Source organism: Aquarana catesbeiana, linkage group LG04, assembly GCF_042186555.1.
Source record: "Aquarana catesbeiana isolate 2022-GZ linkage group LG04, ASM4218655v1, whole genome shotgun sequence".
NCBI lineage: Eukaryota > Metazoa > Chordata > Amphibia > Anura > Ranidae > Aquarana > Aquarana catesbeiana.
Genome location: NC_133327.1, coordinates 549132194 through 549159779, shown reverse-complemented (window position 1 = coordinate 549159779; position 27586 = coordinate 549132194). Strand labels below are relative to the sequence as shown.

General features: G+C 41.5%; 1 protein-coding gene across 1 annotated transcript; it reads left to right on the top strand.

The window, feature by feature from the left end:
- The first annotated feature begins 253 nt into the window (after positions 1-253).
- CST7 (cystatin F) lies at positions 254-27586 on the top strand. Its single transcript, XM_073627950.1, has 4 exons — positions 254-405; positions 19508-19668; positions 19760-19876; positions 23508-27586. Exons 1-4 carry the CDS (start codon positions 318-320, stop codon positions 23628-23630), a joined length of 489 nt encoding a protein of 162 aa, XP_073484051.1. The 5' UTR covers positions 254-317; the 3' UTR covers positions 23631-27586.

Here is a 27586-nt window from a genome sequence, read left to right as displayed (position 1 = left end):
AAATAGGCAAGTATATAGATCTTTTTTATACAGATTAGGCAGGATAGATAGGAGGAGGGGGAGGGAACATTTTTAAGAATAGTTAGATTTAGGCTTTTTTTCCACTTTAATGTAAGTGTATTGATGAGTAATATACATTCTATGACTGTGTGAAATTGTGGTCTTTGTTAGTAATGCATTGACTGCCAGCAACAGGAAGAGTGCAATAAAAAGAAACATTTCAGTAACCAAGAAGTTCTCACTCACAGATAGCTCTTCTTCCTGTACAAATTTTTATCAGGTCTGATCACTACAAAATTTTCACCATTATCTTCTCTATGAATACGACGACAGACATGTCTGCTCTGCTGGGTTTGGTCATCTTGTTAATGTTAGGAGCAAGGACTCAAGCTGGGACCAACGTTGGTAGGCATATAAATAATTTCTGCATATCTTTGTTTTCTCTAACATTGCAGATTATTTGCATATAATGCTTCTCATGCTGAGAAATGTCCATTCTGGGGGTGAATTTGCTTATTTTATTTACATAACAGTTGTTTCTTCTGGTTTTGACATTAGTGCCATGTAATTTACATAGATTACATTTAATGGAAGATAAACAGAATATATTTTTAAAGGGATACAGCATGTACATTAGCAGAGACGGAATCCAGCCTAGCTGAATAATACTGCATGACATATCTGTGGTACCTTTGCTTTCTGAATGTTTTTCTTTAAAGCTGATCTATAGGCAGATATAAATACACAAATTAATGCAGCTCTGTGTTCATAAATTGTAGATTATTAAATTGATTTTTTTAATGCAAACAGTGTAAGTACCTGAATGTAATGGTATCAGCCCTTTTGCATTGCTTTTGTACAGCAGAGCAAAGATTGGAAAAGAGAGAGAAGCAGAACAAGTTTTCTCAGTTCATGTGAGCATGCTGATAGGAGCAGAGTGCAGAAAGCAAAGTGACTCAGAGTTTATCTTGAGACCCCTTTTACAATGGGGCTGCGGCCGCATTAGCGTTACAGCGCCTCTCGCTTTAGCGCTGTTTAAGCGGCGCTTCTCGGCCGCTAGCGGGGCACTTTTAACCTCATAGAAGGAGTTAAAATCTCCCCTGTTGCGGCGCTTCCGAATCGCTTTTCAGGCACTTCTGCCTGCCCATTCATTCCAATGGGCAGGGCTAAATACTGCGCTCCCCACCACCCCAAAGATGCTGCTTGCAGGACTTTTTGGAACATCCCGCAAGCGCACCACCCCAGTGTGAAAATTCACACTTGAATGAATGGGAGGTGGTTTTCAGGCGCTTAGCAGAGGCTATTTCCAGCGCTAAAGTTCCTGAAAACCGCCCCAGTGTGAAAGGGGTCTTAAAGTGATAGTAAAGGTTCATGCTTTAACCACTTCAGCTCCGGAAGATTTACCCCCCTTCATGACCAAGCCATTTTTTGCGATACAGTTTTGTGTTACTTTAACTGGCGCTGTACACAAATAAAATTTATGTTCTTTTTTTCCCCACGAATAGAGCTTTCTTTTGGTGGTATTTGACCATCTCTGCGTTTTTTGGGGGGGTTTTTTTCGCTATAAAAAAAGTCCGTCAATTTAAAAAAAAAATCAATATTTTCTACTTTCTGCTATAAGACACATCCAATAAAAAAAAATTGAAAAAAATCTAATTTCTTCATCAATTTAGGGCAATATGTATTCTGCTACATATTTTTGGTAAAAAATCCCAATAAGCATATATTGATTGGTTTGCACAAAATTTATAGCGTCTACAAACTATGGGATATTTTTATTTTTTATTTTTACTAGTAATGGCGGCAATTAGCGACTTATAGTGGGACTGCGATATTGCGGCAGACAAATCGGACACTTAACTGACACTTTTGACACCTTTTGGGGACCATTGACACTAATACATTGATTAGTGCTAAAAAAAATGCACTGTCACTGTACTAATAACACTGGTAGGGAAGGGGTTAACAGCAGGGCTAATCAAAGGGTTAAATGTGTTCCTAGCAAGTGCTTACTCACTGTGTGGGAGGTGCTTCTATCAAGGGAAGGCATAGATCCGTGTTCCTGCTTAGCAGAAACACAGGATCAATTTCTTCCCTACTGACAGAACGGCAGTCTGCCTTGTTTACACCATTCTGCATGTCTACTAAACAATTGGTGGACATTGAGTCTGCAGTATCCACCGCTGGGCTCCCTCTGTGTGTGATCACAGCGGGAGCGGGTCTCCAGCTGCATTCGCCCCAGACCCGGAAGTGTCAGGGCATGTACTAGGTACGTTATCTGGTGCAGAGCTCATGCAGAAGGTTTTTTACCTTCACGTATAGAATGCATTAAGGGGAAAAACCTTCAGCCTTTACAACCACTTTAACTTTCCAGTCAAAGCTTGGTGGCTTACTCATGACAGCCTGGAATCGGAGGAAGTGGGATGAATATAGATATGATTCTATGTCTATTGGTATAACTAAAACATGTTGGGCCTCCATTATGTACTGCTGCTCTGATCCAGTGCTTTCCCCTATTTCACATGAGCTTCTAATGTCCACCTAGCACTTCTCCTTTCCCTTGCCTCCAGGACCTCTCTGAACCATACCTCACTTATCCAGTATTCCCCCAGATCTGCTCCTCTTCTCATCCTCCAGTGCCCCCTTGTATTGTACCTCTCCTTCCATTGTCCCCCCAGCCTCTTTTCACATCTGCCTTCAGTGTTCCTCCTGTATCCTACCCTCCGCCCCCCCCCCCCCTCAGTTTCCACCCAGTACTGGTCTCTTCTGCCTCCAGCATTATCCTGTACCATACCTCACCTCCCTGTTTAGTGTTCCCCCAGCGCTCATCCACCCTTTTGCCTCCAGCCCCAACTTGTACCATACCTCACCTTCGCCTTTATTATTCCTCCCTCAGCACTTCTCTTCTCTTCTGCCTCAAGCACCACCCTGTACTGTACCTCAGCTGCCCCTTTAGTAACACCCCTCTCCCACAGCACTTCTCCTCTCTTCTGCCTCCAACACCACCCTGTACCATACCTCGCATCCCCCTTCAATGTCCCCCCTAATTACTTCTCTATTTTTCTGCCACGAGCACCATCTTGTACCATACCTCACATCCCCCTTCAGTGTCCTTTCTGCAGCACTTCTCTTCTCCTCTGCGTCTAGCACCACCCTATACCGTACCTCACTTGCCCCTTTAATGACACCCCCCCAGCACTATTCCTCTCTTCTGTCTCTGAAATCATCCTGTAGCATGACTCATCCCCCTTCAGTGCCCCCCTCACCCATTTCTCTTTTTTTTCTGCCATCAACACCAGCCTGTACCATACCTCACCTCCCCCTTCAATGTCCCCCCCAGCACTCCTTTCCTTCACCCATCTGTTTCCAATGACTCCAGCCCCATGCTGTACCATACCTCACTTCCCCCTTCAATGTCCTTCCCCCAGCACTTTCCTTCTCTTCTGACTCCAGCGCCACCTCTACCGCACCTCACCTGCCCCTTTAATGACCCCCCCAGCCCTTTTCTTCTCTTCTGCCTTCAGCATCACCCTGTACCATACCTCACCTTCCCCTTCAATGTCTAGCTCCAAGCACTTATCTTAATTTCTGCTTCCGGCTGCATCCTGTACCATAGCTCACGTCACCCTTTAGTGTCCCCCCATCACTGCTTCACCCCTCTGCCTCCAGCCCCAAGCTGTACCGTACCTAACCTTACCCTTCAATGCCCTTCTTCCAGTATTTCTCCACTCTGCTGCCACCACCACCACCCTGTACGGAGCCTAACATCCCATTTCAGTGCCCCCCCCCCACACACTTCTCTTCTTTTCTGACACCAGCGCCAGGCTGTACCATACCTCACCTTCCTCTTTAGTGTACCCCAGTACTTCTCCTCTCTTCTGCCTCCAGTATTCTCTCTGTCAAACACTCCACCAGCCTCTCCAGTGTCCCCCAGCACCGCTCCACACTGCCTCCAGCCCCACACTGTCTCATACCTAACCTCCCCCTTCAGTATCCTTCCCTCAGCACTTCTCCTCTCTTCCACCTCCAGCCTCACACTGTACTGTACCTCACCTCTCTCTTCAGTTCCTCAGCACTATTTCTGTTCCAGCACCCCATCCCCCTTACTTCCATTGTACTGTGCCTTACCTTTTCCTCCATTGTTTCCTCTGTACTGTACCTTACCTCCCACTTCAGTGTACCCCAACACCTCTCCTCTCTTCTGCCTCCAGTGTTCTCTCTGTCCCACAAGCCAGCTGCCCCTTCAGTGTCCCCCCAGCACTTCTCTATTCTGCCTCCAGCCCCCCCGTGTACTTTGCATCACCTTTAACTCCCCCGTTTTTCCAGCACGCCTCCAGTAATACCCCTGTATCATGCTTTACCTCCCTCTCCAGTGTCCCCATCAGCATTGCTTCTCTCATCTGTCTCCAGCACCCTCCTCTTCCACTGTTCCCCCAGCATTTCTGCTCACTTTTGCCTCCTGTGTTTACTCTGTACAGCACCCCCCCCCCCCCAGCACCGCTCCTCATTTCTTCCTCCAGAACCTCTGTTTTGTACCTCTCTGCCCCCTCTAGTGTTCCCCAGCACTGCTCCACTCATCTTTCTCCAGTGTTCGCCCTGTGCCATACCCCAACTGCCCCCCCCCATGTTCCCCCTGTACCATACCACACCTCCCCCTCTAGTGACCCTGGCACTGCTACATTTTCTGCCTTTAGTGTTCCCTCTGTACTGTGTCTCAGTTGCAAAAGATGTAAAAGCCACTGTTGTTTTTTTGACACCTAGTTCCAGTAATTAGTAATTCTGTGGTGTAGCAAAACTGGTTTCCCTTTGAGGTGAGGGGTCTTCTATTGCTACAGTATATGTTATATGCTATTTGTAGTAATCAAGAAGGTCAGTTGGTTTTATAGGCAGACAATCCAGAGATATACAGACTGTATTCTTGGTTTACTGGATATTTCTTCAAGGCACACAGAGGATATTTTTATAAATATTACCAACAGCAAAGTTGTTATAACATTGATTTAGCCTTATGGGTGAGCTTTGTACATTAAGATTTTTTGTGTAACCAATTTTACTTTAGAGGAAGCATGGTGTTTTTTCAGGGAGGCCTTAGATTGTGGTATTATTGTAATGTTTAGCTTAAAATTATTTTTATTTTAGTGACTTTCACATTTTGACAGCTTTGCTGTCCCATGTATTTTTTATTGCAATAAAGAAAAACTGCACTTTCATTTTACTGTCCCTGGGAGTCACATAGCCATTGCTATGAACTCTCACACCCAGGACCTTCCTTCTTTAGCGCATTCGCAGGAAACATTTTATTAATTTCTAGGGCAGGGTCTTTTTTCTTGCATGCCAACAATAGATGATCTATATAGAAATAAGGAAAAACAGAGAACAGGGCTTAACAACCTTTGTGCATTAAAACAAAGTTTAATAAAGAACAATAATATTGCACTCACACTGAATGAGAGGTGAATACATTCATATATGAGCCTGCAGAGTAGACTGCATCTGACAGCCTTTCATGTCCAGCAGCAGGGAAAAGGTTTCCACTAGATCAATGTAACAGATCTACCAAGTGGTGGAGAGAAACAAAGTCCTTGTGGCTTCCTTTCTTGGCCATGTTTGCTATGGTGACATTTTTCAGGGGCTCCAATCCCTTTGTCAAGCCTGGGCATCTCAGGGAGTATGGGGATTTAAATAGTGGCTACCAAAATTGGGCAACTCCACATTAACATATGGCATTAATAAGAGAATGAAACATATACATGTTAAAAGCCAACTAAAATGCATAAAAAGTATACTGTTGCTCCAGGTGAGTCCGCCACTCAGTCCTTTCAACTTCCTATAGATTCAGGTGCAAACGCAGCTTGTCCAGCCATATAAGACAATACAATAGGATCCAAAAAGGTTGCACATCAAAAAAACAACATTCACTTTAATATTTGTCTGTGAAATGCCATGTACAGCAAAAATAGACACAGTAGGAACGGGAAAATATAGTCAACATGTTTCACGCTGCTAGCACTTATTCAGGACGTCATGAATAAGTACCAGCAGCATAAAACGCGCTGACTTTTCTTTGCTGCTCCCAATTATCAATTATACTAGTAAGAACATCATGTTATTGCATATGGCGATATTCATAAATATTGTAATATGTATAAATGCAATAATGAGAGATTTTCAAAGTTAGTTATTCCAAAGAAATACATTGCTTGGGCGTTTTTGTTATACACTTGTTTTTTGTTTGTTAGGGCTTGTTTTTTATACACAAGTAAATTGGAATAAAAAGTAATAATTAATAAATGAAAAAAAAAGAGGAGAAACGTATCCATAAAAAATATATACACTATATTGCCAAAAGTATTGGGGTGCCTGACTTTACACGCACATGAACTTTAATAGTCCACCCTTTGCAGCTATAACAGCTTCAACTCTTCTTGCTTTGTGCACTGGTCCAAATCATTTGGTGGAGGGGGATTATGGTGTAGGGTTGTTTTTCAGGGGTTGGGCTTGGCCCCTTAGTTCCAGTGCAGGGGACTCTTAAGGCGTCAGCATACCAAGACATTTTGGACAATTTCATGTTCCCAAGTTTGTGGGAACATGAAATGTGTAGACACGTGTGTGTAAAGGCAATTGACAATATAGTGTATATGTGCTTATTTTTATATGAGTGGAGATGAGTATGGGTAGATAGTATGGGTAGATTGTATGGGCTCATACACTTTTAACTCTCCCCCTGGCCCTGAATTCACTAGGCATTGGTGCACATCGCCAGTGTATATTTATTTACCTAGCTAGAACAAGTATATAACAGTAGAAATGCCCTATAATGCAACAATATATAAAATGTGTGTGTAAAACATATATAGGTTTGATGGGATATAAAGTATATAAATCCCTCTGAAACAAAATGAGTGAAATGAAAGTCACCAATGCTCATGGTGTTATTGTGAATGGAAATTTACTTGCAATGTAGTAATTCTAATAATGGATACAAATGTTATCAAAGTGTTGTACCAAATAATGTGTAACGGTGTCGATAAACCAAAAAACTAAAAACTGTCACAAAAAAAACAAGTTGGAAAACATAAAATAGTAAAATATTGTTGTGTAAAATTCTATAGGGACATAAAAAATAATATAAATACTCAGTGCCAATAGCATTATACTATATGAACAATGAAGTAATACATAATGGATAAATATAAGGCTATAGAATATTTCAATACATCCAATTCCTTATTAATCCAATGGAGTGCAGTGAATTTAACATACAGATCCATAAGTTTCCTAATTGCACAACTTTTGAACCATTCAGCTGAAGTTATATTATCAGGAATTTGTTCTATAATCTTTCTTAGGTTTACTTATGCTTGAAAAGGAAGTGACAGCTTATAAAATGTGGAGGCAATGTTCTGCAAAAAAGATTCAGCATATACAAAGTGACCCACAGGGGCAAGTAAGCTCATCACTACATGGTCTGTGGAGCAGTTGATAAATTGCGTGATAGGATAGGCTCTAATAGCACCATGATAAAACATTGTTTGACCATATGTGATATAAAAACAGGTTTTACATTTGAGTTTTCTACACCGTAAAACTCCTTTGATACCCTTCAGAAATTCTATAAGAGAAACTGTTGTCCTTGCACTCTTTATTTTGCTGGCTGCTTGCTAGATTAAGGACATTTTTTGAAAATTATTTTGGGGCTTGCAGGTAAAATGGGAACCTAGCTTTGGATTTTGTTTTAAAATATGCCCATTCTTCCTCATGGCTTTCTCTATCAAGTGGTGCTTTGTATTGTGTTTGGTAATTAAATTTATTCCTGGTGCATCTGACTCTGACAGTTTTTAGAGGGTTCTGGACTGGTTAAAAATATCTCATAGGCATCCTCAAAAGCATTTTTGCAGTATCGGCCCTAAAGAAATTTCTTTTAAAGGGTTATGTTCTGCATAATATAATCTTTTGGCCAATATGCAATCTTTTCTAAGTTGTGGGTAATGATAGAATCAAAAGTAATGTTATTGCTATATTCAACAATCGATATACTGAATGTTGAGCACAATGCCAAATGATAATGATATCATATAAGAACGATAATGATACTATGCATTTTCTATATAGCATACAATATTACCATAGTCAGGGTTATGTTTCCATTTGTTAAAGTTGAAAAGATAAGTTCACTTTTGGAACATGTTACCAAACTTAGGTTGGAGCATTTAACAAGTTCCAGCTCCTGCCGCCTCTTCCCCCTGATGCCCCGTGACAGTGGGCAGGGTTCTTCTCCCTGTACCGGCTGTCACTTTTTGAAAAGAGCGCAACCATGCCAGGCTCTGCCCATACAGCCGCATCATTCATTCTCAGTTTCCTGTGAATGAAATAACTACAATTTCCACCTTCCACTGCGGCAGACGGCTTGTATTTCTCAATGTGCTCCCTTGTAGTCTATTCACCTTCAGCTTTCAAACTGACAGCTCGTACACTGCACCCCAGAATCAAAGATCACAGGTGCAATGCTTTCCAGGCTTCTGCAGGAAAAAATAATACATGCACATTTTTTTGCTGCACAAATATGTACAGTACATGTATTACAATAGGTATATGTAATGGTGTGTCTCCCATTACCTGCAGGTGGCTACTTCTGTTAAAATGTATCTCAGTGTCTCCTTTACAGCCCCTTGATACTGCCCTGAGTGGCTGTCTTCTGGTGCTCTGAAGATTAATAGTGCTCACCGCCCTCACAAAACTCATATTACTGCACACCCACAATGCATTATGTTATGTGTATGGAGGAGGAGCAGTTGAATGACAGGATTTCCTCCAGCCACAGAATAGGATGCATTGTGGGATTGCAGTAATTCTAGTTTTGTGAATAGAGGAGAGGGAGAATGAGGGTGGTGCAATTTTACTCTGTACCAGCTAAAAATTCCAGAGGACAGATGTTTTGGGCAGTATTCAGTGGCTGTAGAGAAGACAACACATAGATGATTTGTAGCAGAAGTAACTGCCTGTAGGTAATGGCATTAACACAATTACAAATACCTAATGTCTTTAGTACTGTATACCAAAAAAAAATATAAACTAAGCTTCAACTTTAAAAGTCTCCCAAAGGCCCATGGTCAGACTCACATAGCTATGAGCATAATTTGCTCCCATAGCAGTCCCTTGGATTGCAAAAAGTATTGATCCAGAAATGTATAATGGTGCTCCAGAGAAAATGGGTGCTTTCTAGTAAAATGTAGCTGTGGGTTTGACATCCATTTGTTTGCTATGCTGTTAACTTAATGCTATAAGGGGAATGGATGTACACAGTGAACCTACATCTAAGGAAAAATCACATGTATGTTGGTTCCTATTTAGAATTCTAAAGGACTTCCAAGAGTTGATTGGAATCCTTTATGTAGGATAGTAGGGGTTTACCAGGTTGTAGAAAAAATCTATGTATTATAGGCCAATTGTCAGACTATCCATACACGCAATTATTGGTCTACCTGGGGGTGATTTGTTGGCTTTATGGATTTTGGGAAATAGTAAAAATAAGGGGTTTAGAAAAAAATCTTTGTATAAAATGTACCATTCTTTTTTGTTCATTATTCTATCTTTTGATTATCCTGAATTCAATTCCACCACTTTGTCTGCTTGTGTAATCACACGCTTAATACACTATTTGAGATGTTTCAGGGATTTTTTCACTTCTACTGAGATGATCACTCTTTTAGGTTTTATTGGTGGAGTTGTAGATATTTAAAAAATAATAAAGGAACCTTTAACTTGGTGAGGATAAAATGAGGTTTTTGGTCTGAAAGAAGTGTGTGTAATCTCAAGGTAGAAGAGGGCTTCTAATGCCGCGTGCACACGATCGGAAATGCTGCTAGCATAACTCTGATGAGAGCTTTTTGTCGGAAAATGTGACCGTGTGTATGCTTCATCGGTCCTTTGCTGGCGGAATTAAGCCAGCAAAAGATTGAGAGCACGTTCTCTATTTTTCGGTCGGGAAAAGTTCCTATCCGAAAATGCGTTATGCCCCGTACACACGGTCGGATTTTCTGATGGAAAATGTGTGATAGGACCTTGTTGTCGGAAATTCCGACCGTGTGTAGGCTCCATCACACATTTTCCATCAGATTTTCCGACACACAAAGTTTGAGAGCAGGCTATAAAATTTTCCAACAACAAAATCCGTTGTCAGAATTTCCGATCGTGTGTACACAAATCCGACGCACAAAGTGCCACGCATGCTCAGAATAAATAAAGAGATGAAAGCTATTGGCTACTACCCCGTTTATAGTCCCGACGTACGTGTTTTACGTCACCGCGTTCAGAATGATCGGATTTTCCGACAACTTTGTGTGACCGTGTGTATGCAAGACAAGTTTGAGCCAACATCCGTCGGAAAAAATCCTAGGATTTTGTTATCGGAATGTCCGATCAATGTCCGACCGTGTGTACGGGGCATTAGTCTGTATGCAATTTGGACGTGCAAAAAATCACGCATGCTTGGAAACAATTTGACACATGCTCGGAAGCATTGAACTTCATTTTCTCTGCCCGTCTTAGTGTTGTATGTCACCGCGTTCTTGACGGTCGAAAGTTCAGAGAACTTTTGTGTGACCATGTGTATGCAAGGCAAGCTTGAGCGGAATTCCGTCGGAAAAACCATCCAAGTTTTTTCTGACGGAAATTCCGATCATGTGTACGCGCCATAAGTCTTAAAATGGTTATAACGCCTAAACAATTTTTACCTTAGTGCATTCCTTGCATTAAGGTAAAAAATGTTTAGGCATCAGTATCGCCCCCTCACCCCCCCCCACCCCCTGCCCTTTTTACTTACCTTACCAGCGCTGTGCACATCTGCAGCTCTTCACTTCCATCACTTCCTGGTCTCACAGGCTTCCACATTGCTTCCCGCTGCTGTCAAAATCAGTGACGAGGGAGTGGGGAACGAGGCCAAATAACGCTGTCTGTACCAATAGACACAGACAGAGAGGCTCAGGAGTACGCCTGCATGAATGTCCCCATAGATGGGGGCACTCGCCAAGGAGGAGGAGCTAGAAGCGTGGCAGGTTTGGGACCTGCAATTCCATTGCACAGAGCGGGTAAGTATAAATCTGTTTGTTATATTTTTTAAAAGAATTTACAATCACTTTAAGCCTTATAAATGGGGGAATTAGTAAGAGATTCCAGATTATTATTTTTAAAAAGAAAATCATCTAGTGTCTCTAATATTGGGATATCTCATTCTTTCAATGTTTGGTGCACGTCCATATTACTAGAAAAACGGGAACAGTGTTAGAATTAAAACCCGTATCTGTTGCTATGCAGTAAAAATGTTTAACTGTAATGCTGTGTAAACACGAGCGGAATGTCCGACAGAAAAAGTCTGACGGGAGCTTTTCATCGTATATCACGATCGTATGTATGCCCCATCGGACTTTTTACATTGAAAATTCTGATGGCCCTAGAAAGAGAACATGTTCTAAATATTTCCGACGGAAGCAATTCCTATTGGGAAAACCGATCGTCTCTATGCTGTTCCGACGTACCAAAAACGATGCATGCTCTGAAGAAAGTTCGAGACAGAAGCTATTGGCTACTGGCTATTGAACCTCTGTTTTCTAGTCCCGTCGTATAAAAGTGTTGTACGTAACCGCGTTTTGGACGGTCGGAATTTGGTGTGATCATGTGTATGCAAAACAGCTTGAGCGGAATTCTGTCGGAACTCCATCGGAAAAACCTTCAGAGTTTATTCTGACAGGAAAACCGGTCGTGTGTACAGGGCATAAGATTCCAAATGAATTTGTTAAAATCTTTAAATAATAGCTATAAATCTAGTCTGTAGTCAGTTCTTGTTTTTCTTGATTATCAAGCACAAAACTGTTGGATGCAGGGATATTGTATAATAGCTGGTTCTCAATAAGAACAGAATGTTTCTGCTCTTGCACACAAGTAAGGGTTAGGTTGAGAGAGTCTGCAGCAGTTCCTTGTGAGTCACACAGTGTGAATCTGACAAAAGCATGGGCAGATGAGTATGAGGCCGGGTTCACACTATAACCCGCTGCGGATCGCACAGGAGCGCTGTGCATCCCTGTTCCCCATTTCGGGGACGAATCAGGGACGAATCTATGCCTGAATTCGGCCCTGAAACAGAGCCAAAGACGTGCAGAGTTTTTGTGCAGTGCGCTCTGCAGCTGCAATGGAGATATGTGAACCGGCTTCATAGGGAGCCAGTCACATCTCCTGCTATGCGAATTGGATGCGGGGAAACCGGCATCTAATTTGCATACCTGTGAACCCGGCCTGAGTCTTTTGGAAGGTAGGGGTTGATGCTGTGGGGGATTGGGGGGAGTTAAGGTAAAAGATATATTTACAAAAGTACAGTATTTCTTTAGATATAGATCTTTGCACAAACAAGAGCTTGATGCGGGAAGGACACCTGTTGCCTGAGTTGATCCTGCTGGGAGAGCTGTTTGAGTAGGAGTGAGAGACACAGCAGCATGCTGTGTGAAAAGGCCCTTTGCTGGATTGTGTACCTGCTGGGGTGAGCTAAACTAGCTAAAATGCATAAAAGACTGTTGCTCTGGTTAGAGCTGTGTACTGTGCACACCAGCCTGTGGCTGCAGAGACTGAATTTTTCACATATGTGCACCTGTATTGTAAGACAAGCCTGTTATTTCTTCTGTTTGTTTTGACGTTTTGCTGAATAAAGCCTTTTAAGTTGACTAAACTGTCCCACAGCTGCCTGTTAACTCCTCGTATCCTGACAATATATATATATATATATATATATATACAGTATCTCACAAAAAGTGAGTACACACCCCACATTTTTGTATATATTTTATTATTATAGGTACTTATATAGCGCTGTCAATTTACGCAGTGCTTCACATATACATTGTACATTCACATTAGTCCCTACCCCAGGGGCGGACTGACCATTCGGGCACTTGGGCACTGCCCGAGGGCATAGCTCCCAACTGTCCCTGATTTCGAGGGACTGTCCTTGATTTGGAGCAATGTCCCTCTGTCCCTCATTCCTCCTTATTTGTCCCTCATTTTGGTCTGATCCATATAGTTGTATATAAAATGCATTTTTTATCGTTCAAAAAGTGTTTCCCAGTACTAAACCTTTCATCTAAATTCAAAATTGCTGCACTTGTAAATGTTAAAAGCCAATATAAAGGAATAGTAGAGGTAAAAAAAAAAAAGTCCTTGTGGCTTTAATTAACCTTTTTTTTTGGGTTAATTCTCCTTTAAGGGGGTGTGTCAGGGGGCGTGTCCTATGCCTACATACGTTTGCAAGTAGGTGTCCCTCATTCCCATCTCAAAATGTTGGGAGGTATGCCCGAGGGCCCCATGCCACTAAGGGGCCCCATCAGGGTTGCTAGCCTCAATAAAACCAGGGACAGTATGTAAAAATCTGTGTTTTTAAAAAAATTCCAAGGTTATAGCTGCCCCGCCTCTCCAGTACCTTCTCAGTGTGTGTATGTGTATTCTGTGTGTGTATATTTTGTGTCTGTGTGTGTATACTGTATGTGTGTGTGTATACTATGTGGCCCCATAATCTATTGCCTGGGGGCCCCATAATCTCCTATTGCCTGGGAGCCCCATAATCTCCTATTGCCTGGGGGCTCCATAATCTCCTATTGCCCGGGGGCCCCATAATCTCCTATTGCCCGGGGGCACCATGAGTTGTCAGTCCGCCCCTGCCCTACCCTCAAGGAGCTTACAATCTAATGCCCCTAACTCACATTCATATACTAGGGCCAATTTAGACAGAAGCCAATTAACCTACCAGCATGTCTTTGGAGTGTGGGAGGAAACCGGAGTACCCGGAAGAAACCCACGCAGGCACAGAGAGAACATGCAAACTCCAGGCAGGTAGTGTCGTGGTTGGAATTCAAACCAGCGACCCTTTTTACTGCAAGAGTGCTACCCACTACGCCGCTGTGCTGCCCAGATTATATCTTTTCATGTGACAACACCAAAGAAATTACGCTACAATGTAAAGTAGTGAGTGTACAGCTTGTATAACAGTGTAAATTTGCTGTCCCCTCAAAATAACTCAACACACAGCCATTAATGTCTAAACCGCTAGCAACAAAAGTGAGTTCACCCCTAAGTGAAAATGTCCAAATTGGGCCCAATTAGCCATTTTCCCTCTCCGATGTCATACCATAGCGAGGCCTGTTCTGAGTGGAACCTGTCCTGTTAAACCAGTGACCAGTATGAGAGATTGAGAGCAAAAACACCAAATTTAACACACCTGCTCCCCATTCACACCTGAGACCTTGTAACACTAACGAGTCACATGACATTGGGGAGGGAAAATGGCTAATTGGGCCCAGTTTGGACATTTTCACTTAGGGGTGTACTCACTTTTGTTGCCAGAGGTTTAGACATTAATAGCTGTGTGTTGAGTTATTTTGAGGGGACAGCAAATTTACACTATTATACAAGCTGTACACTCACTACTTTACATTGTAGCAAAGTGTAATTTCTTCAGTGTTGTCACATGAAAAGATATAATAAAATATTTACAAAAAATGTGTACTCACTTTTGTGAGATACAGTATTTTTTTTATTATTATTATTATTTATATACAGTAAATGGGCACTTGATACTTTCTGCAAACATTATGGATGCTTATATGCTTATACTCCATGAAATAATAAAACACTAGTTTGTATTTTAAGTGTGGCGCGCTGCAAGGGAGCATTTTTAGATTTCCCAGAGTTGCACTTTAAGGGAAACTTTGGAGCACCACAATGTAAAATATAAACCTTCACCCCCAACCACAATCATTAATAGATAAAATGCTGAGGAGGAAAAGTGGTGGTCAAAAGGCTGTTTATATATTTTTTTTAATGCTCTCTTTAATGTGTATGACAGAACCCATTAAACTAAGCTTACACTTCATAAACTGTGGTGACTGCAAATCCCTATAATTCTGGATTCTTTAGGGATAAATCAACAATATTAAACTACTTTACAGAAAATTATGTGATTACTACAGAATGCAATGACTGAAGAAATTGTACTTGTTAGCGTTTCACTCACTTGTTTGTGACAGACAGTGGTTACTGACCTGTAGACTTTTAATTTCTCCTCAAGCCATTTTTAATTTGTATTACTGCCGTCAGCAAAAGAAGCAGTAGAGTGCCCAGTAATTGTGGGCAAGGATCAATGATTTTCCTCTTCTGCAAGAAAACACTGCATTACATACCAACCTCGCCTGTGAAATAATTTTAATTTCCTTTGCAAGTTCTCCATTTGATTACATATGGCCTTTAGTCAAAGGGGAGCAGTGTGTTACAAAATCTTGAATTTATAAGAAATGGGATCAGGCATTCTGTTACATGTGTAATACACAAACCCTTCACTGGTCCTGCTGATTTTTTCCCAAGTTCTCTTCCCATCTGGGTCCCCGGGCACCAGGCACACAACACTTGAACAGTCTCTCTCACAATAGCCAGGCAGTGGATGTCTTTTTAGGCTTTATTGCTTGTTAAACTTGGATGGGTGCGGGGAAGCTTTGGGATACTCCAGAATTTAGTGCACAAAGTGTGTGGAGGACTCTATGTATTCGGTCTACTCTCTTGGGGGATACCCCTCTTCTTGACAGAGAATAGAAACACAAACACTTCTGGGACTCCCGGCAAATCCCACCTTAGCAACACTGAAGAAGTCACACAAAGGCGTTAAACAGCAGACAGTCACTAGGATCCCACTACAAGGCCCCTACTGACTGTGTCTCCAGATACTTGGATACACTCTTGTCCAATATTGGCTAGACACTCTACAATGAATCTCCAGGCCAGATCCTAAGTGCACCCCCTTGGCTAAGCTCAAAACTGCTTCCGGGAAAAATAGGCTTCCCAGTTCCCTTTAGGCTGGGACTGCAATAAATTATGTGCGATAGGCCCTCCCAGCTCCCACTGAACTGGGATCTAGATGAGTTCTCTTTAAGCTTCAGCTAGTCTGCACAGAAGGGGAGCAGCCCTTCAGGCTGAAGTCTCCACCTCCAGGATAAGAACCCTGCTGTTCTAGGCCCCAGACTATTTAACTGCTTCTCATCCACCTAATGGGCACTTTTCCCCAGGGATTGAACGAGACCACATAAATATTCAGGCCCAGGGTCTGCTTCTTTCAGCCCACTAAATTCTGGAACCTACCAAAATGCAGGGAGAAGTAGAGCCTGCAGCCTGTGAAACCCAGAGTAGTCAAAACGAATCACACACTACTCCAAAGTAGCCAAACAGACTAAATTTACCTGAACCTCTCTAGCAACCTATTCTAGGAGGGTGCTACAAATAGATCTTGTGACATTCTATACAGGGGTAAAGCTGAATTTCTGATATAATTGGTTGTCTTTTGTAACCCCAGTTTTGGTGGTGCTGTTCAGAATATAGGGTCCTTTCACTAAACTGAGTAATTATAGAAGTGCTTGTTTCTAGGAGGGTGCTACAAATAGATCTTGTGACATTCTATACAGGTATAAAGCTGAATTTCTGATATAATTGGTTGTCTTTTGTAACCCCAGTTTTGGTGGTGCTGTTCAGAATATAGGGTCCTTTCACTAAACTGAGTAATTATAGAAGTGCTTGTTATCTCATATTATAATTTTATCATCAACACATTTAGTTGCTATGTGATGATTCTGCCTACACATCTGCAATGCTTTTTTCATAAAATAGGTATTTATTGTAAGCTGTCACATTAGGGAGATTTCTCTTTACTTTCTGACCCTGAGATACAACATTATTCTGTCAACAGCTGTATTTATTTCTCACCAAAAAGGCAACAAAAAAACCTGACAACACTTCCCCATTCTATCCATATGTAGCATCACCTTACCCTTAGGAAAGCATTTCATACCTCTTCCTAAACTTTGGAAGCATTTCAAACTTCTTCCTAAACTCCTAAACATCCTGAAAAGTGACCAAAAATGCAAACTCCAGGCCTCTACTTACAGTCTATCCAGAAGACAGGACATTTTCCAAAACTGCCACTCTGTACTTTGCAAAATGTTGAGTAACTTTTAGGTAGCACATGTACCTTCTGGATGAGCCACCAAACTTCCTGCAATGTACCCTGAAAGTAGTTTCTACTGTACCTAGCTCTCCAGGACACTATACAGCAGCTACATTTTCTCCTCTGGTGTTCAAATTCTGGTAATCCATAATTCTTAGGCCTCTAACCCAGGCCTCTCCTCTGACATAGGTTCAGACCTCATTCATACATCCTCCTTTTTTGGCAGCAGCTTCCAGAAGGTCCCCTAAAAATGTTTATGCCCTCCCACAGCATGCACTGCTGGCAATAAATCTCATAGTCGTTGGCTGGGGGACATAAATATTCATAAATCATGATTATTGTATCTTCCCATATTAATGCCAGACAATCCACAACAACAGGCAGAAGTAAACAATAAAATTGAGCTTAGAGCAAACCAAACAGCAGAACTATAACAATCCAAGCTCAGGCCAACCACAGCCCAGCAGTACTATATTTAGGCTAGGGATATCACTGCTTAGGACAGGGCCCCTACACATAACAAAAAAAACATTTTTGACTAGAGATACACTTGAAAAAAAAATGTGTATTTTAAAACTAAGAGCATTTACAAATGCGCTTATTCTTTTTATAGTACCCCTTCCTTCCACTCCATCAGTGCATACTTACCTCCATCTGTGACCGTAGCTTCCTGCAGTACCTCTATCCCTCTGGCCATGCCTGCACAGAAGATCCCCATAGATTTATATTAGGCCTTCTCCCACATGTCGTTTTATGGTACAAACATAAAACAGTCAAGTAAATAACAGAAGACTACATCTAAATGTACCACCTTTAATCAGTGTATACTCAATAAGCCCAAATTAAAAAGTGCTCACCTTAAAAGTTAGCTGACTGAGTCACAATTTACAGTATATTGCACTATAGCATGAATGCTTAATCATAAGTAACGCCTTTATTGAGATGTTGTATAAGATTCATCTACTCCGTCTACTAAGTGGTGTTAGCCCTGAAGGTACACATTGGGTAAACACTTTCCAATACTATCACCAGGTTGATGGAATGACAACTTTATTTACGAGCATAAAATTAGATGAAAAGCCAAATAGACTGTATGGAAACTTTCAGGAGATCCTTTATCCTAAATGTCAATTGCATTGTTCAGAATATTCACAGGTACGGATTCATCAAATCCTAGTAAACTCAACAGTGTTCCTTCTGTAGAAATCCCTGAGCATTGCATGCTAATTAGCACTTGACTACTGAACTATAATTACAAATCTTACTTCACTGCATTCCTAGATTACCATTCAATTTAGGAAACTTCTGGGCTCAAAATCCACAACTTGCCAGTACTGATTGTATATCCTAACATGTGTCCCAACCTACCAACCATTCCCCCACCCTGAGACGCCTGCCTGGGGATAGTGCAGTTTATACAGGGCCAGCCCTACCATGGATCCCGGTGGGACCATTGGTCCCGGGCGGCACTCTGGGAGGGGTGGCTGCGGCAACAGGGGTGGACTATTGCTTTGTCCTGAAGAGTGCAGTGTGAGGAATCTAGGATCACTAAACTGCTGCCTGTGTTGGGGGGGGGGGGGGTACATTGCTATTGGACAACTCCCTCTCTCTAGTGTAGAGTCATCCTTGCATGTTGTCTTGCTGGGGAGTGGAGTGGGGTGGACAAGAGGGTAATGTGGAAAGGGGGCGCAGTTTGCTGGGTACAACCATGCCCAGCACAGAATATGCTGCTGATTACAGCAAAGTAGACAGAGAGCGGCTTTGTTCCTTCCTTTTGGGCTAGATTGTAGCACTACACCCGCCCCCTGCCTGCACCGTGCACTCCACTACTAGGTCTGTCAGCGCTATATAAATCCTGTATAATAATAATAAAAAGAGTAGAGTGGAAAAGATGCAGCACATGAGGTTTGGAAAGAATGGCTATGATTCTAATCTAGATGCACACAACTTTCCTGCTCCTCTGTAAGTTTTTTTCCTTAAACTTCCCTCCTAAACTTGGGGTGCGTGTTATACGCCGATAAATACGGTAATTATCATTTTATCCATTTTTATTGCTTTTATTAATCGTTAATGGCACCCCCATGTGTTTTCTTAATGCAGCATGTTTTTTTATGCGGCTGTGGGAATGTGTGCAATTTATATGCACTGACTCCCACACCCACACTGATGTGAATCTAGCCAAATTTTTGGTGAACATGATTTTTTGATTTTTGCCATTTCATGCTTGAACCCAGGCAGCACAATGTCTTGGGCCAGCCCTGAGTCTATAAGTAGTGATACTTCAGTTATGCAGATCTTAAATAATGATCCAATGGTCACGTACAAATTTAAATGCAATGGTTTGTTATTTTTCTCCAACAAACTGAAAACATTGATTTTGACAGCATTTACAACCCACTTAAAATAAAATCACAACCACTGCCTATATGGTTACATGTATTACTGCTTTTTCACCATCCAGTATATTATTTTTTGTTGTAGACATTCACTCCACTACAACGGACCCTGGGTTTCCCAAAAATGCCAGCACGAATGACCCAGAAGTCAAGAAAGCAGTAAGGATAACTGTGTATGCATACAACAACATGTCCAATGATGCTTTCCTATTTAAAGATCTGAAGATAGAGAAAGCTATGATACAGGTAAGAATACTGGACTGTTATTTCAATCAGCTATAAAACTGAATAAATATGTCATCAGAGCACAAAGTCAGTATCTGGTTTTCTTCTGTAGGTTGTGAAAGGTATAAAATACATGCTGAGAACTAAACTAGCAAGGACGGTTTGTTACAAGAGCATGAAGGATGTTTTGGACGAGTGTGACTTCCAACCAACAAAACCACTGAAGCAGGTATGCTATAACCTTTAGACCGGTATAAAAACCAGAGAGGAGAAATGGCTTATTACGGTAGTGATTATCATATCAATTACAGTCAGAAAAAGACAAGATGTTAAACCAGTCTTTCACAGCTAGTGTTCTATGGAACCCTAGGGTTCCTCCAGAGGTTACCTATCTGTAAGGGAGCCTTCTTCCAGTAACCATCAATGTAAGGAGCATTCTTCCCATTGATCACCATTGTAAGGAGCATTCTTCTAAATGACCGCCATTGTAATGCTTCATTCATTGACTATCATTGTAATGGGGCCCTTCTTTCATTGAGAATAAGTGTAAATGAGCTCCTCTCCCACTGGCCACCAATGTATGGTGGTCCTTCTCCCACTGACCACTAATCCGCAGGGTTCCTTTTCTACTTACCATCAATGTAAGGGGATACTTCACTCTCTACCAATGCAAGGATCTCTTTTCCACTGACCATTAATGTAAGGGTCCCATTTCCACTGATCATCAATGCAAGGGGCACTTTTTCACTGACCATTAATGTAAGGGGGCATTTTCCTACTGGCCATCAAGGAAACCATAAGGAAACAATAAAATAGCCTGCCTTTTTTCTGGTCAAACTTTCTATTTACCAGTAATGTCATTGTTACTGCTGAAAATGAATTAGTCATAAAGGGTAGTTGTCAAATTTAGTAATATATAAGTAAGATATAGTAATATAGTAATTATTCCCTGTGACCCGAAAGGGTTCCTCCCTGGTAAAGAGGTTGAAAAGGCTATGTTAGATAAATGATGGGGAGTATTCTTAAAATAAAATTTGCAGAGTTACTCATACTGTGAAACTGATGTACAAATGTTTTGTGTGAATGGCGGCAATTGTGGGAAATTCACAGCCATTGTCAAGTGCTTCCTTACACAAGGGAACTGGAGTGGCTGAATTCCATGACTTTGACTATTTTTAATTCTTATGCTGATAGCATTAGTAAATATATAGCAAAATGTATTATATTTACTTGTGTTAACCTTTAATTTCAAATTTCTTCAGTTACTTCCTGGTTTTCATGCCTAGGCAATTGATGTCATACATCCCAGGAGTCTTCAGGCAGGAAGGATGGGCTTTCTCAGTTAAGCACATCCTCCTGTCTTCGTGCCTGAGCTAAGGGCAGATGGATCCCATCTGGAAGTAAATACTACATGAATCATCTGCCCTTACTCAGGTTGACTGCAGCCGGTAATGCTGGAGGTTTTTTTCAAAATGATTTCTCAACAAAATAAACCATTGGGACATGGATGAATAGGGAAGTTTGCTTCAACTATTAAAAATAGCATTTTTGATTTGTGGTGTTCAGATGCTGTGAAGTTACGCTTCAAGTATTGCATTTACTACAGAGGCCTACACATCTGTCCAAAATAAATGACAACTGAGAAGGAAAGAGGAACAGAGGGATTTTGTTCCAAAAGAGTGAGACAGCCCCTCCAAATGGAGGGGCAGTTGGGAGGTATGGGAGGTACGATGTATGCATGTTTTTCTAACTTGAACCTGTCATGGTCTTCAGGTAATATTCTAAAAAAAGGTGCAGATGTTAAAAAAGTCTGAAAATTACTTTTTAAATCACATTAACATGTTAAAGGTTATAAAAAAATATATATATATTAATGTAGAATGTCCAGCGCTTTAAATATCCAATTTCATTTCCCCAAAAATTCCAATCTCGAGACTCTTACCAGATCAGATGACCCAAACATAAGAAAATGGGTTCAAAAAAGCTTCTGTGTCTTCTTTATTTAATATTCTTATTTCCTCCGGTATGTTAAAAAAAAAAAAAAAAAGAAAACTCGTATAGTGCTATAGCTTCAATATTATTATTTAGATATTTATATTAATATTAATTTATATATATATATATATATATATATATATATTTATATTAATTATATATATATGTGTTTATATTAATTTATATTAATGTGCACACATGTCTATTTTCTTGCCAAAAAAAACCTTTTTTATCTCATTTCAAATAATTTCTTCCAGCCTTGGGCTCAGTTTTTGTGAATAAAAGAGGTTGCGCCCACAAATTAGCATGATTTAACACAGTCCATAACTTCAGTTCTTGATATGCACCACAGTGAGATCACACAAAGTGAAGAAGTGCCCGACACCGTATAAACTGCCTGCTTACCGAATAGCAGGCAATATAAAGCATTGGGCTGTAACCTAGCCGTGGCCTTGACTGTAGGAGCGGCTGCTGAACACACACAGGAGGCCTGATACCGGATATGGTATTGGCAACCGCTTGAGAGTCTCACTGGATTGTGGCCATACAGGGTTGTACTCCAGATAGGCTGTGTGAGAGAGCCTATCTGGAGTACATCCCTGTATGGCCACGATCCAGTGAGATGCTCAAGTGGTTGCCAATACCATATCCGGTATCCGGTGTCGAGCACTTCTTCACTTTGTGTGATCTCACTGTGGTGCATATCAAGAACTGAAGTTATGGACTGTGTTAAATCATGCTAATTTGTGGGCGCAACCTCTTTTATTCTACCTGTTTATTGTGTGTATCCTACATTTGAGCTGCAGCCTCTGTTTTTTCTTATAAGTCTAGCGCAGTTTTTTTGTGTTTTCCTCAATTTTTGCGATGTCATTACTTCTAATGGCACCCCAATCGCACCATTATTTTGCCACGATTGTCGCACGATAAATCTCAGCAAAACCGTGCAAACAAAATCGCAGGATGCGTCTCGCCAAAAAGAAGCTCCGGAATGGCGCCTGAATCCTCCTCATGGCAGCATTTCCCAAGAATAGAAAAACTTAATAGTGTAGTATATCCAAAACAAACATATATACACTATATTATCAGAAGTATTGGGACGCCTGCTTTTACACTCACATGAACTTTAATGGCATCCCAGTCTTAGTCCGTAGGGTTCAATATTCAATTGGCCCACCCTTTGCAGCTAAAACAGCTTCAAATTCTCTGGGAAGGCTGTCCACAAGGTTTAGGAGTGTGTCTATGGGAATGTTTGACCATTCTTCCAGAAGCGCATTTGTGACTTCAGGCACTGATGTGAACGAGAAGGCCTGGCTCACGGTCTCGGCTCTAATTCATCCCAAAGGTGTTCTATTGGGTTGAGGTCAGGACTCTGTGCAGGCCAGTATACTTGTACATTGAATACTTTTTTTAAAATTATTTAATCCAATACAATTAGATTAAATTAGATTAGCAAAAGATGCTAAATGGATTATACAGTACATATCTTTTTGAAGTCATTATGGGTTTGCCTAAAATAATCTACAACCAAAATATATTCTTTTTTTCTGTCTGCTCTGAAGGGGAGATTCCCCATCACTTCCTTAACTAAGTGCACAACAGAAAGTTAGTGGAAATCTCATAAAAGGGCAAATCTGTTCTCAGACAGTTGTCACTAGAACAGTGAAGCCCCTGCATTTTGTAATTCCTATCACCTTTTGTTTCAGTGATTATCAGTCCAATAGGGATGGTGAATCTCCCAAGCAGGTACACAGCAGTAAAAGCCTAGGAGAGGTTCCTTCTCTATCATATCCAAAAATTAAAACTGAAAGTTTTGCCTAGAAATAAACACACTCTATTGCTTCATTAATGTTTCCTTCTCTGTTTAGATCTTCACATGCTACTCAGAAGTGTGGAAGATTAGCTGGCAGCACATTGAAAAAGTATCCGTCCTGAAATGTTCGGAAGATGCATCTTCTCACAGACCTCCAAACTACAGACCTTATCTTTAGAGTTTTTCTATCTGTTGTCATATAATACCCAAGGACAGCAATGTAATGTTTACTGTACATGTGATAACATTTCATTTATGGGTTTAAGATGAGAGTTCTCTTGGTCATGTAAACGATAGTATACATACACATACAAAATACATACAAATCAGCATGGTAAAGCCTGTGTTCCCTACAAATCAATTTCCGGGGCTAGGAACTTGAGCACATTGTTTTTAGCAGAGGTCCAGGAGCAGTCAGCGCAGATCTTGGTGTTATTAGCATGGTAAAGAGTCAGTCAATGGAGGTGGCACAAGACAGTTCAAAGAGAGAATACCATGTCTTTTGCATTTTTATTAATGTTCCTAACAGTCTCGTACCTAGTGCACAGTCTTGCCAACCTACCAGATTGAAATTTAGTAACATGACACCCAACATTTCCTGGCACAGCCAAGTTTTTACTGGCATTTGCAAAATTACAGTATTAAGTGCAAATTTTAGTATTTAGGCTACAAACAAGTACAATATGCAATTAGCAATGTGATTTAAGGTACATATTAGAGCAAAAAACATATTTCTTATTTTATTTTCAATATAGTAAGTAGCTCAGGGACAGGACTCAGGAGGGCAAGAAATTAGAATAGGAAGTCACACACACACACACACACACTCATGAAGTTGACTCTTGGTTCCCTTCAGTCCACTCCAGTCTAAACAGCACTGACAGTCCCACTCCCGACCTGCCCTGCTCCTGTCCTGCAGACCCACACACGAGGCTCTGGCCACTCTGTATGGTTCCCTTGCATCATGACATCACATGACACGCTCGGGCACCGCCTCCACCAGGGCTGCCCGGACACACAGTAGCAGGGACTTGGATGGTCTCGGCCGCCTCTAGACCGAGCCGAACATCGCAGCCATATTTTTTACTGGCAACTTTTTCCTTTTACTGGCAGGAGAAAATTGCCTTTTTTTTTTCTGGCTGCCAGTAAAAATACTGGCGGTTGGCAACGCTGCTAGTGAGTCACACAGGCCTGGTGCCAAATGCACGTTATTAGTAGAATCAAATACACCAAACCTTTTGTGTATATATACTGTACACACATATGTGAGCATTTCAAAAAAGTAAAATCGGCCATAGATGGTTTGAATCTCAGCTGGTTCAGCAGGAACCGGCCGAGATTCAAACCATGTATGGGCAGACTAAATGTACCCAAGTTGATTAACTTGGATACAACTAGCCTGTCAGATTTAGCCAATAGAAATAATCACTATGTTCCCCCGACAGGAACACTTCCCCTTCCAGAACTCAATGGCTCCGTGGAAGGGGTTCGAGCGATCTTCTTTCCTGCAACCCGCAGGAAAGAAATTTGCTCTGTCTATGGTTGGCCTTACACATGATACACACCAAAAGCAACCAGCCACTTGCTATTTGGACAAGGATTTGTTTTAATTAGTTGCTTTGTATAACTGTATTTTGCACATATTCATTTGTCTTACTTTACAGGCCTGATTGCCAAAGTCAGTGAGCCAAATGCCGTGTACACATGGGCGGACTTTTCGGCATCAAAGGTCCAACAGTCTTTCGACGGACTTTTGAACGAACGGACTTGCCTACACACGATCACACCAAAGTCCGACGGATTCGTACGTGATGATGTATGACTGGTCTAAAATAAGGAAGTTCATAGCCAGTAGCCAATAGCTGCCCTAGCGTCAGTTTTCGTCCGTCGGACTAGCATAAAGACGAACGGATTTTTCGACCGGACTCGAATCCGTCGGAAAGATTTGAAACATGTTTTAAATCTAAAGTCCGTCTAACTTTCGACTGAAAAAGTCAGCTGCAGGTCCGATGAAGCCTACACACGGTCAGATTGTCTGACGGATTTGTTCTGTCAGACCAGTCTGGTCGAAGAGTCCGCCCGTGTGTACACGGCTTAAGACCTCATACAACTTCTGTTGTCTGATTTCCTAAAACCTTGTAACGCAAGGGGCTGCCTGATTGCACACAAATTGAAATTCTTAAGGTTTGACCTGATATTATATGGTTTTTGAAAATCTGAAGGAAAAAAAATCTACAGAAAATTGTATAGTGTGTATCCAGCTTTAGACTCCTGGGATGGTGGGTTGGAATTGGAGCCCAGGAGACAAGGCTAATGGTGACTTACTTGATGCACTGCAGATGACAACACGTAGGGCAACAACAATAGCATTTCAGAACCCCAGTCTGCACCCCCCTCCTCCACATACACATATCTTCCCTTATCTTTACTCCAGGCTTCCAATAACATGCAGCATATCCTATTGCTCTGGAAATTGTGTGCGACCAGGGGGAGAAGATTTTGCTGCATGCTGGATTAGCTGGAGGCTCTGAGCCAAAACTGGATTATTCCCAGCTATGCCTTTTTGGTAAAATAAGGAATTGTCTGTTATGTACTAACCTTCCTAAGTGCAATGTCGGCTAACATAAGTATGTACAGTATCTGTGAATTCGATGCCTGAACTGCTTCAGCTAACAAGGTTATTATGACATTTTGTTTTTCTCAAACAGTTCCTGTGAAAATGCATTAAAAAGGTCTGTACGTGTGCCTTGTTTTCAGAAAGATCACTAAATGGCAGTTATGATTCCCACTGACATTAGAATGTAGCAGTAATCATCATACAATAACATCATTACACACCTGCTCTATGTGTGGTGTGTTGTGATGCCATTTACAGTCTATGGCAACTCAATGCGCTGTATAGTAGAGGGCAACACGTGGCACACTGCAGTGCACATACAGTGCTTTGTGGTGCACTGAGTTGCTAAAATAGGGTAATGTGCATAAAAATACACTCTATTACGAAAAGTATTGGGACGCCTGCCTTTCCACGCACATGAACTTTAATGGCATTCCAGTCTTATGCCCCGTACACACGGTCGGATTTTCAGACGGAAAATATGTGATAGGACCTTGTTGTCGGAAATTCCGACCGTATGTGGACTCCATCACACATTTTCCATCGGATTTTCCGACACACAAAGTTTGAGAGCAGGCTATAACATTTTCGGAACAAAATCTGTTGTCGGAATTTCCGATCGTGTGTACACAAATCCGATGCACAAAGTGCCACGCATGCTTAGAATAAATAAAGAGATGAAAGCTATTGGCTACTACCCCGTTTATAGTCCCGACATACGTGTTTTACGTCACCGCGTTCAGAATGATCGGATTTTCCGACAACTTTGTGTGACCGTGTGTATGCAAGACAAGTTTGAGCCAACATCCGTCGGAAAAAATCCTAGGATTTTGCTGCCGGAATGTCCGATCAATGTTCGACCGTGTGTACGGGGCATTAGTCCGTAGGGTTAAATAATAAGTTGGCTCACCCTTTGCAGCTAAAACAGCTTCTGTGCAGGCCAGTTAAGTTCCCCAAACCCGCTCATCCATATCTTTATGGACCTTGCTTTGTGCACTGGTCCAAATCATTTGGTGGAGGGGGGATTATGGTGTGGGGTAGGGATGAGCTTCGAGTTCGAGTCGAACTCATGTTCGACTCGAACATTGGCTGTTCGCAAGTTCACCGAACAGCGAACAATTTGGGGGTGTTCGCGGCAAATTCGAATGCCGCGGAACACCCTTTAAAAGTCTATGGGAGAAATCAAAAGTGCTAATTTTAAAGGCTAATATGCAAGTTATTGTCATAAAAAGTGTTTGGGGACCTGGGTCCTGCCCCAGGGGACATGGATCAATGCAAAAAAAAGTTTTAAAAACGGCCGTTTTTTCAGGAGCAGTGATTTTAATAATACTTAAAGTCAATCAATAAAAGTGTAATATCCCTTTAAATTTCGTACCTGGGGGGTGTCTATAGTGTGCCTGTAAAGGGGCGCATGTTTCCTGTGTTTAGAACAGTCTGACAGCAAAATGACATTTTGAAGGAAAAAACTCATTTAAAACTACCCGCGGCTATTGCATTGCCGACAATACACATAGAAG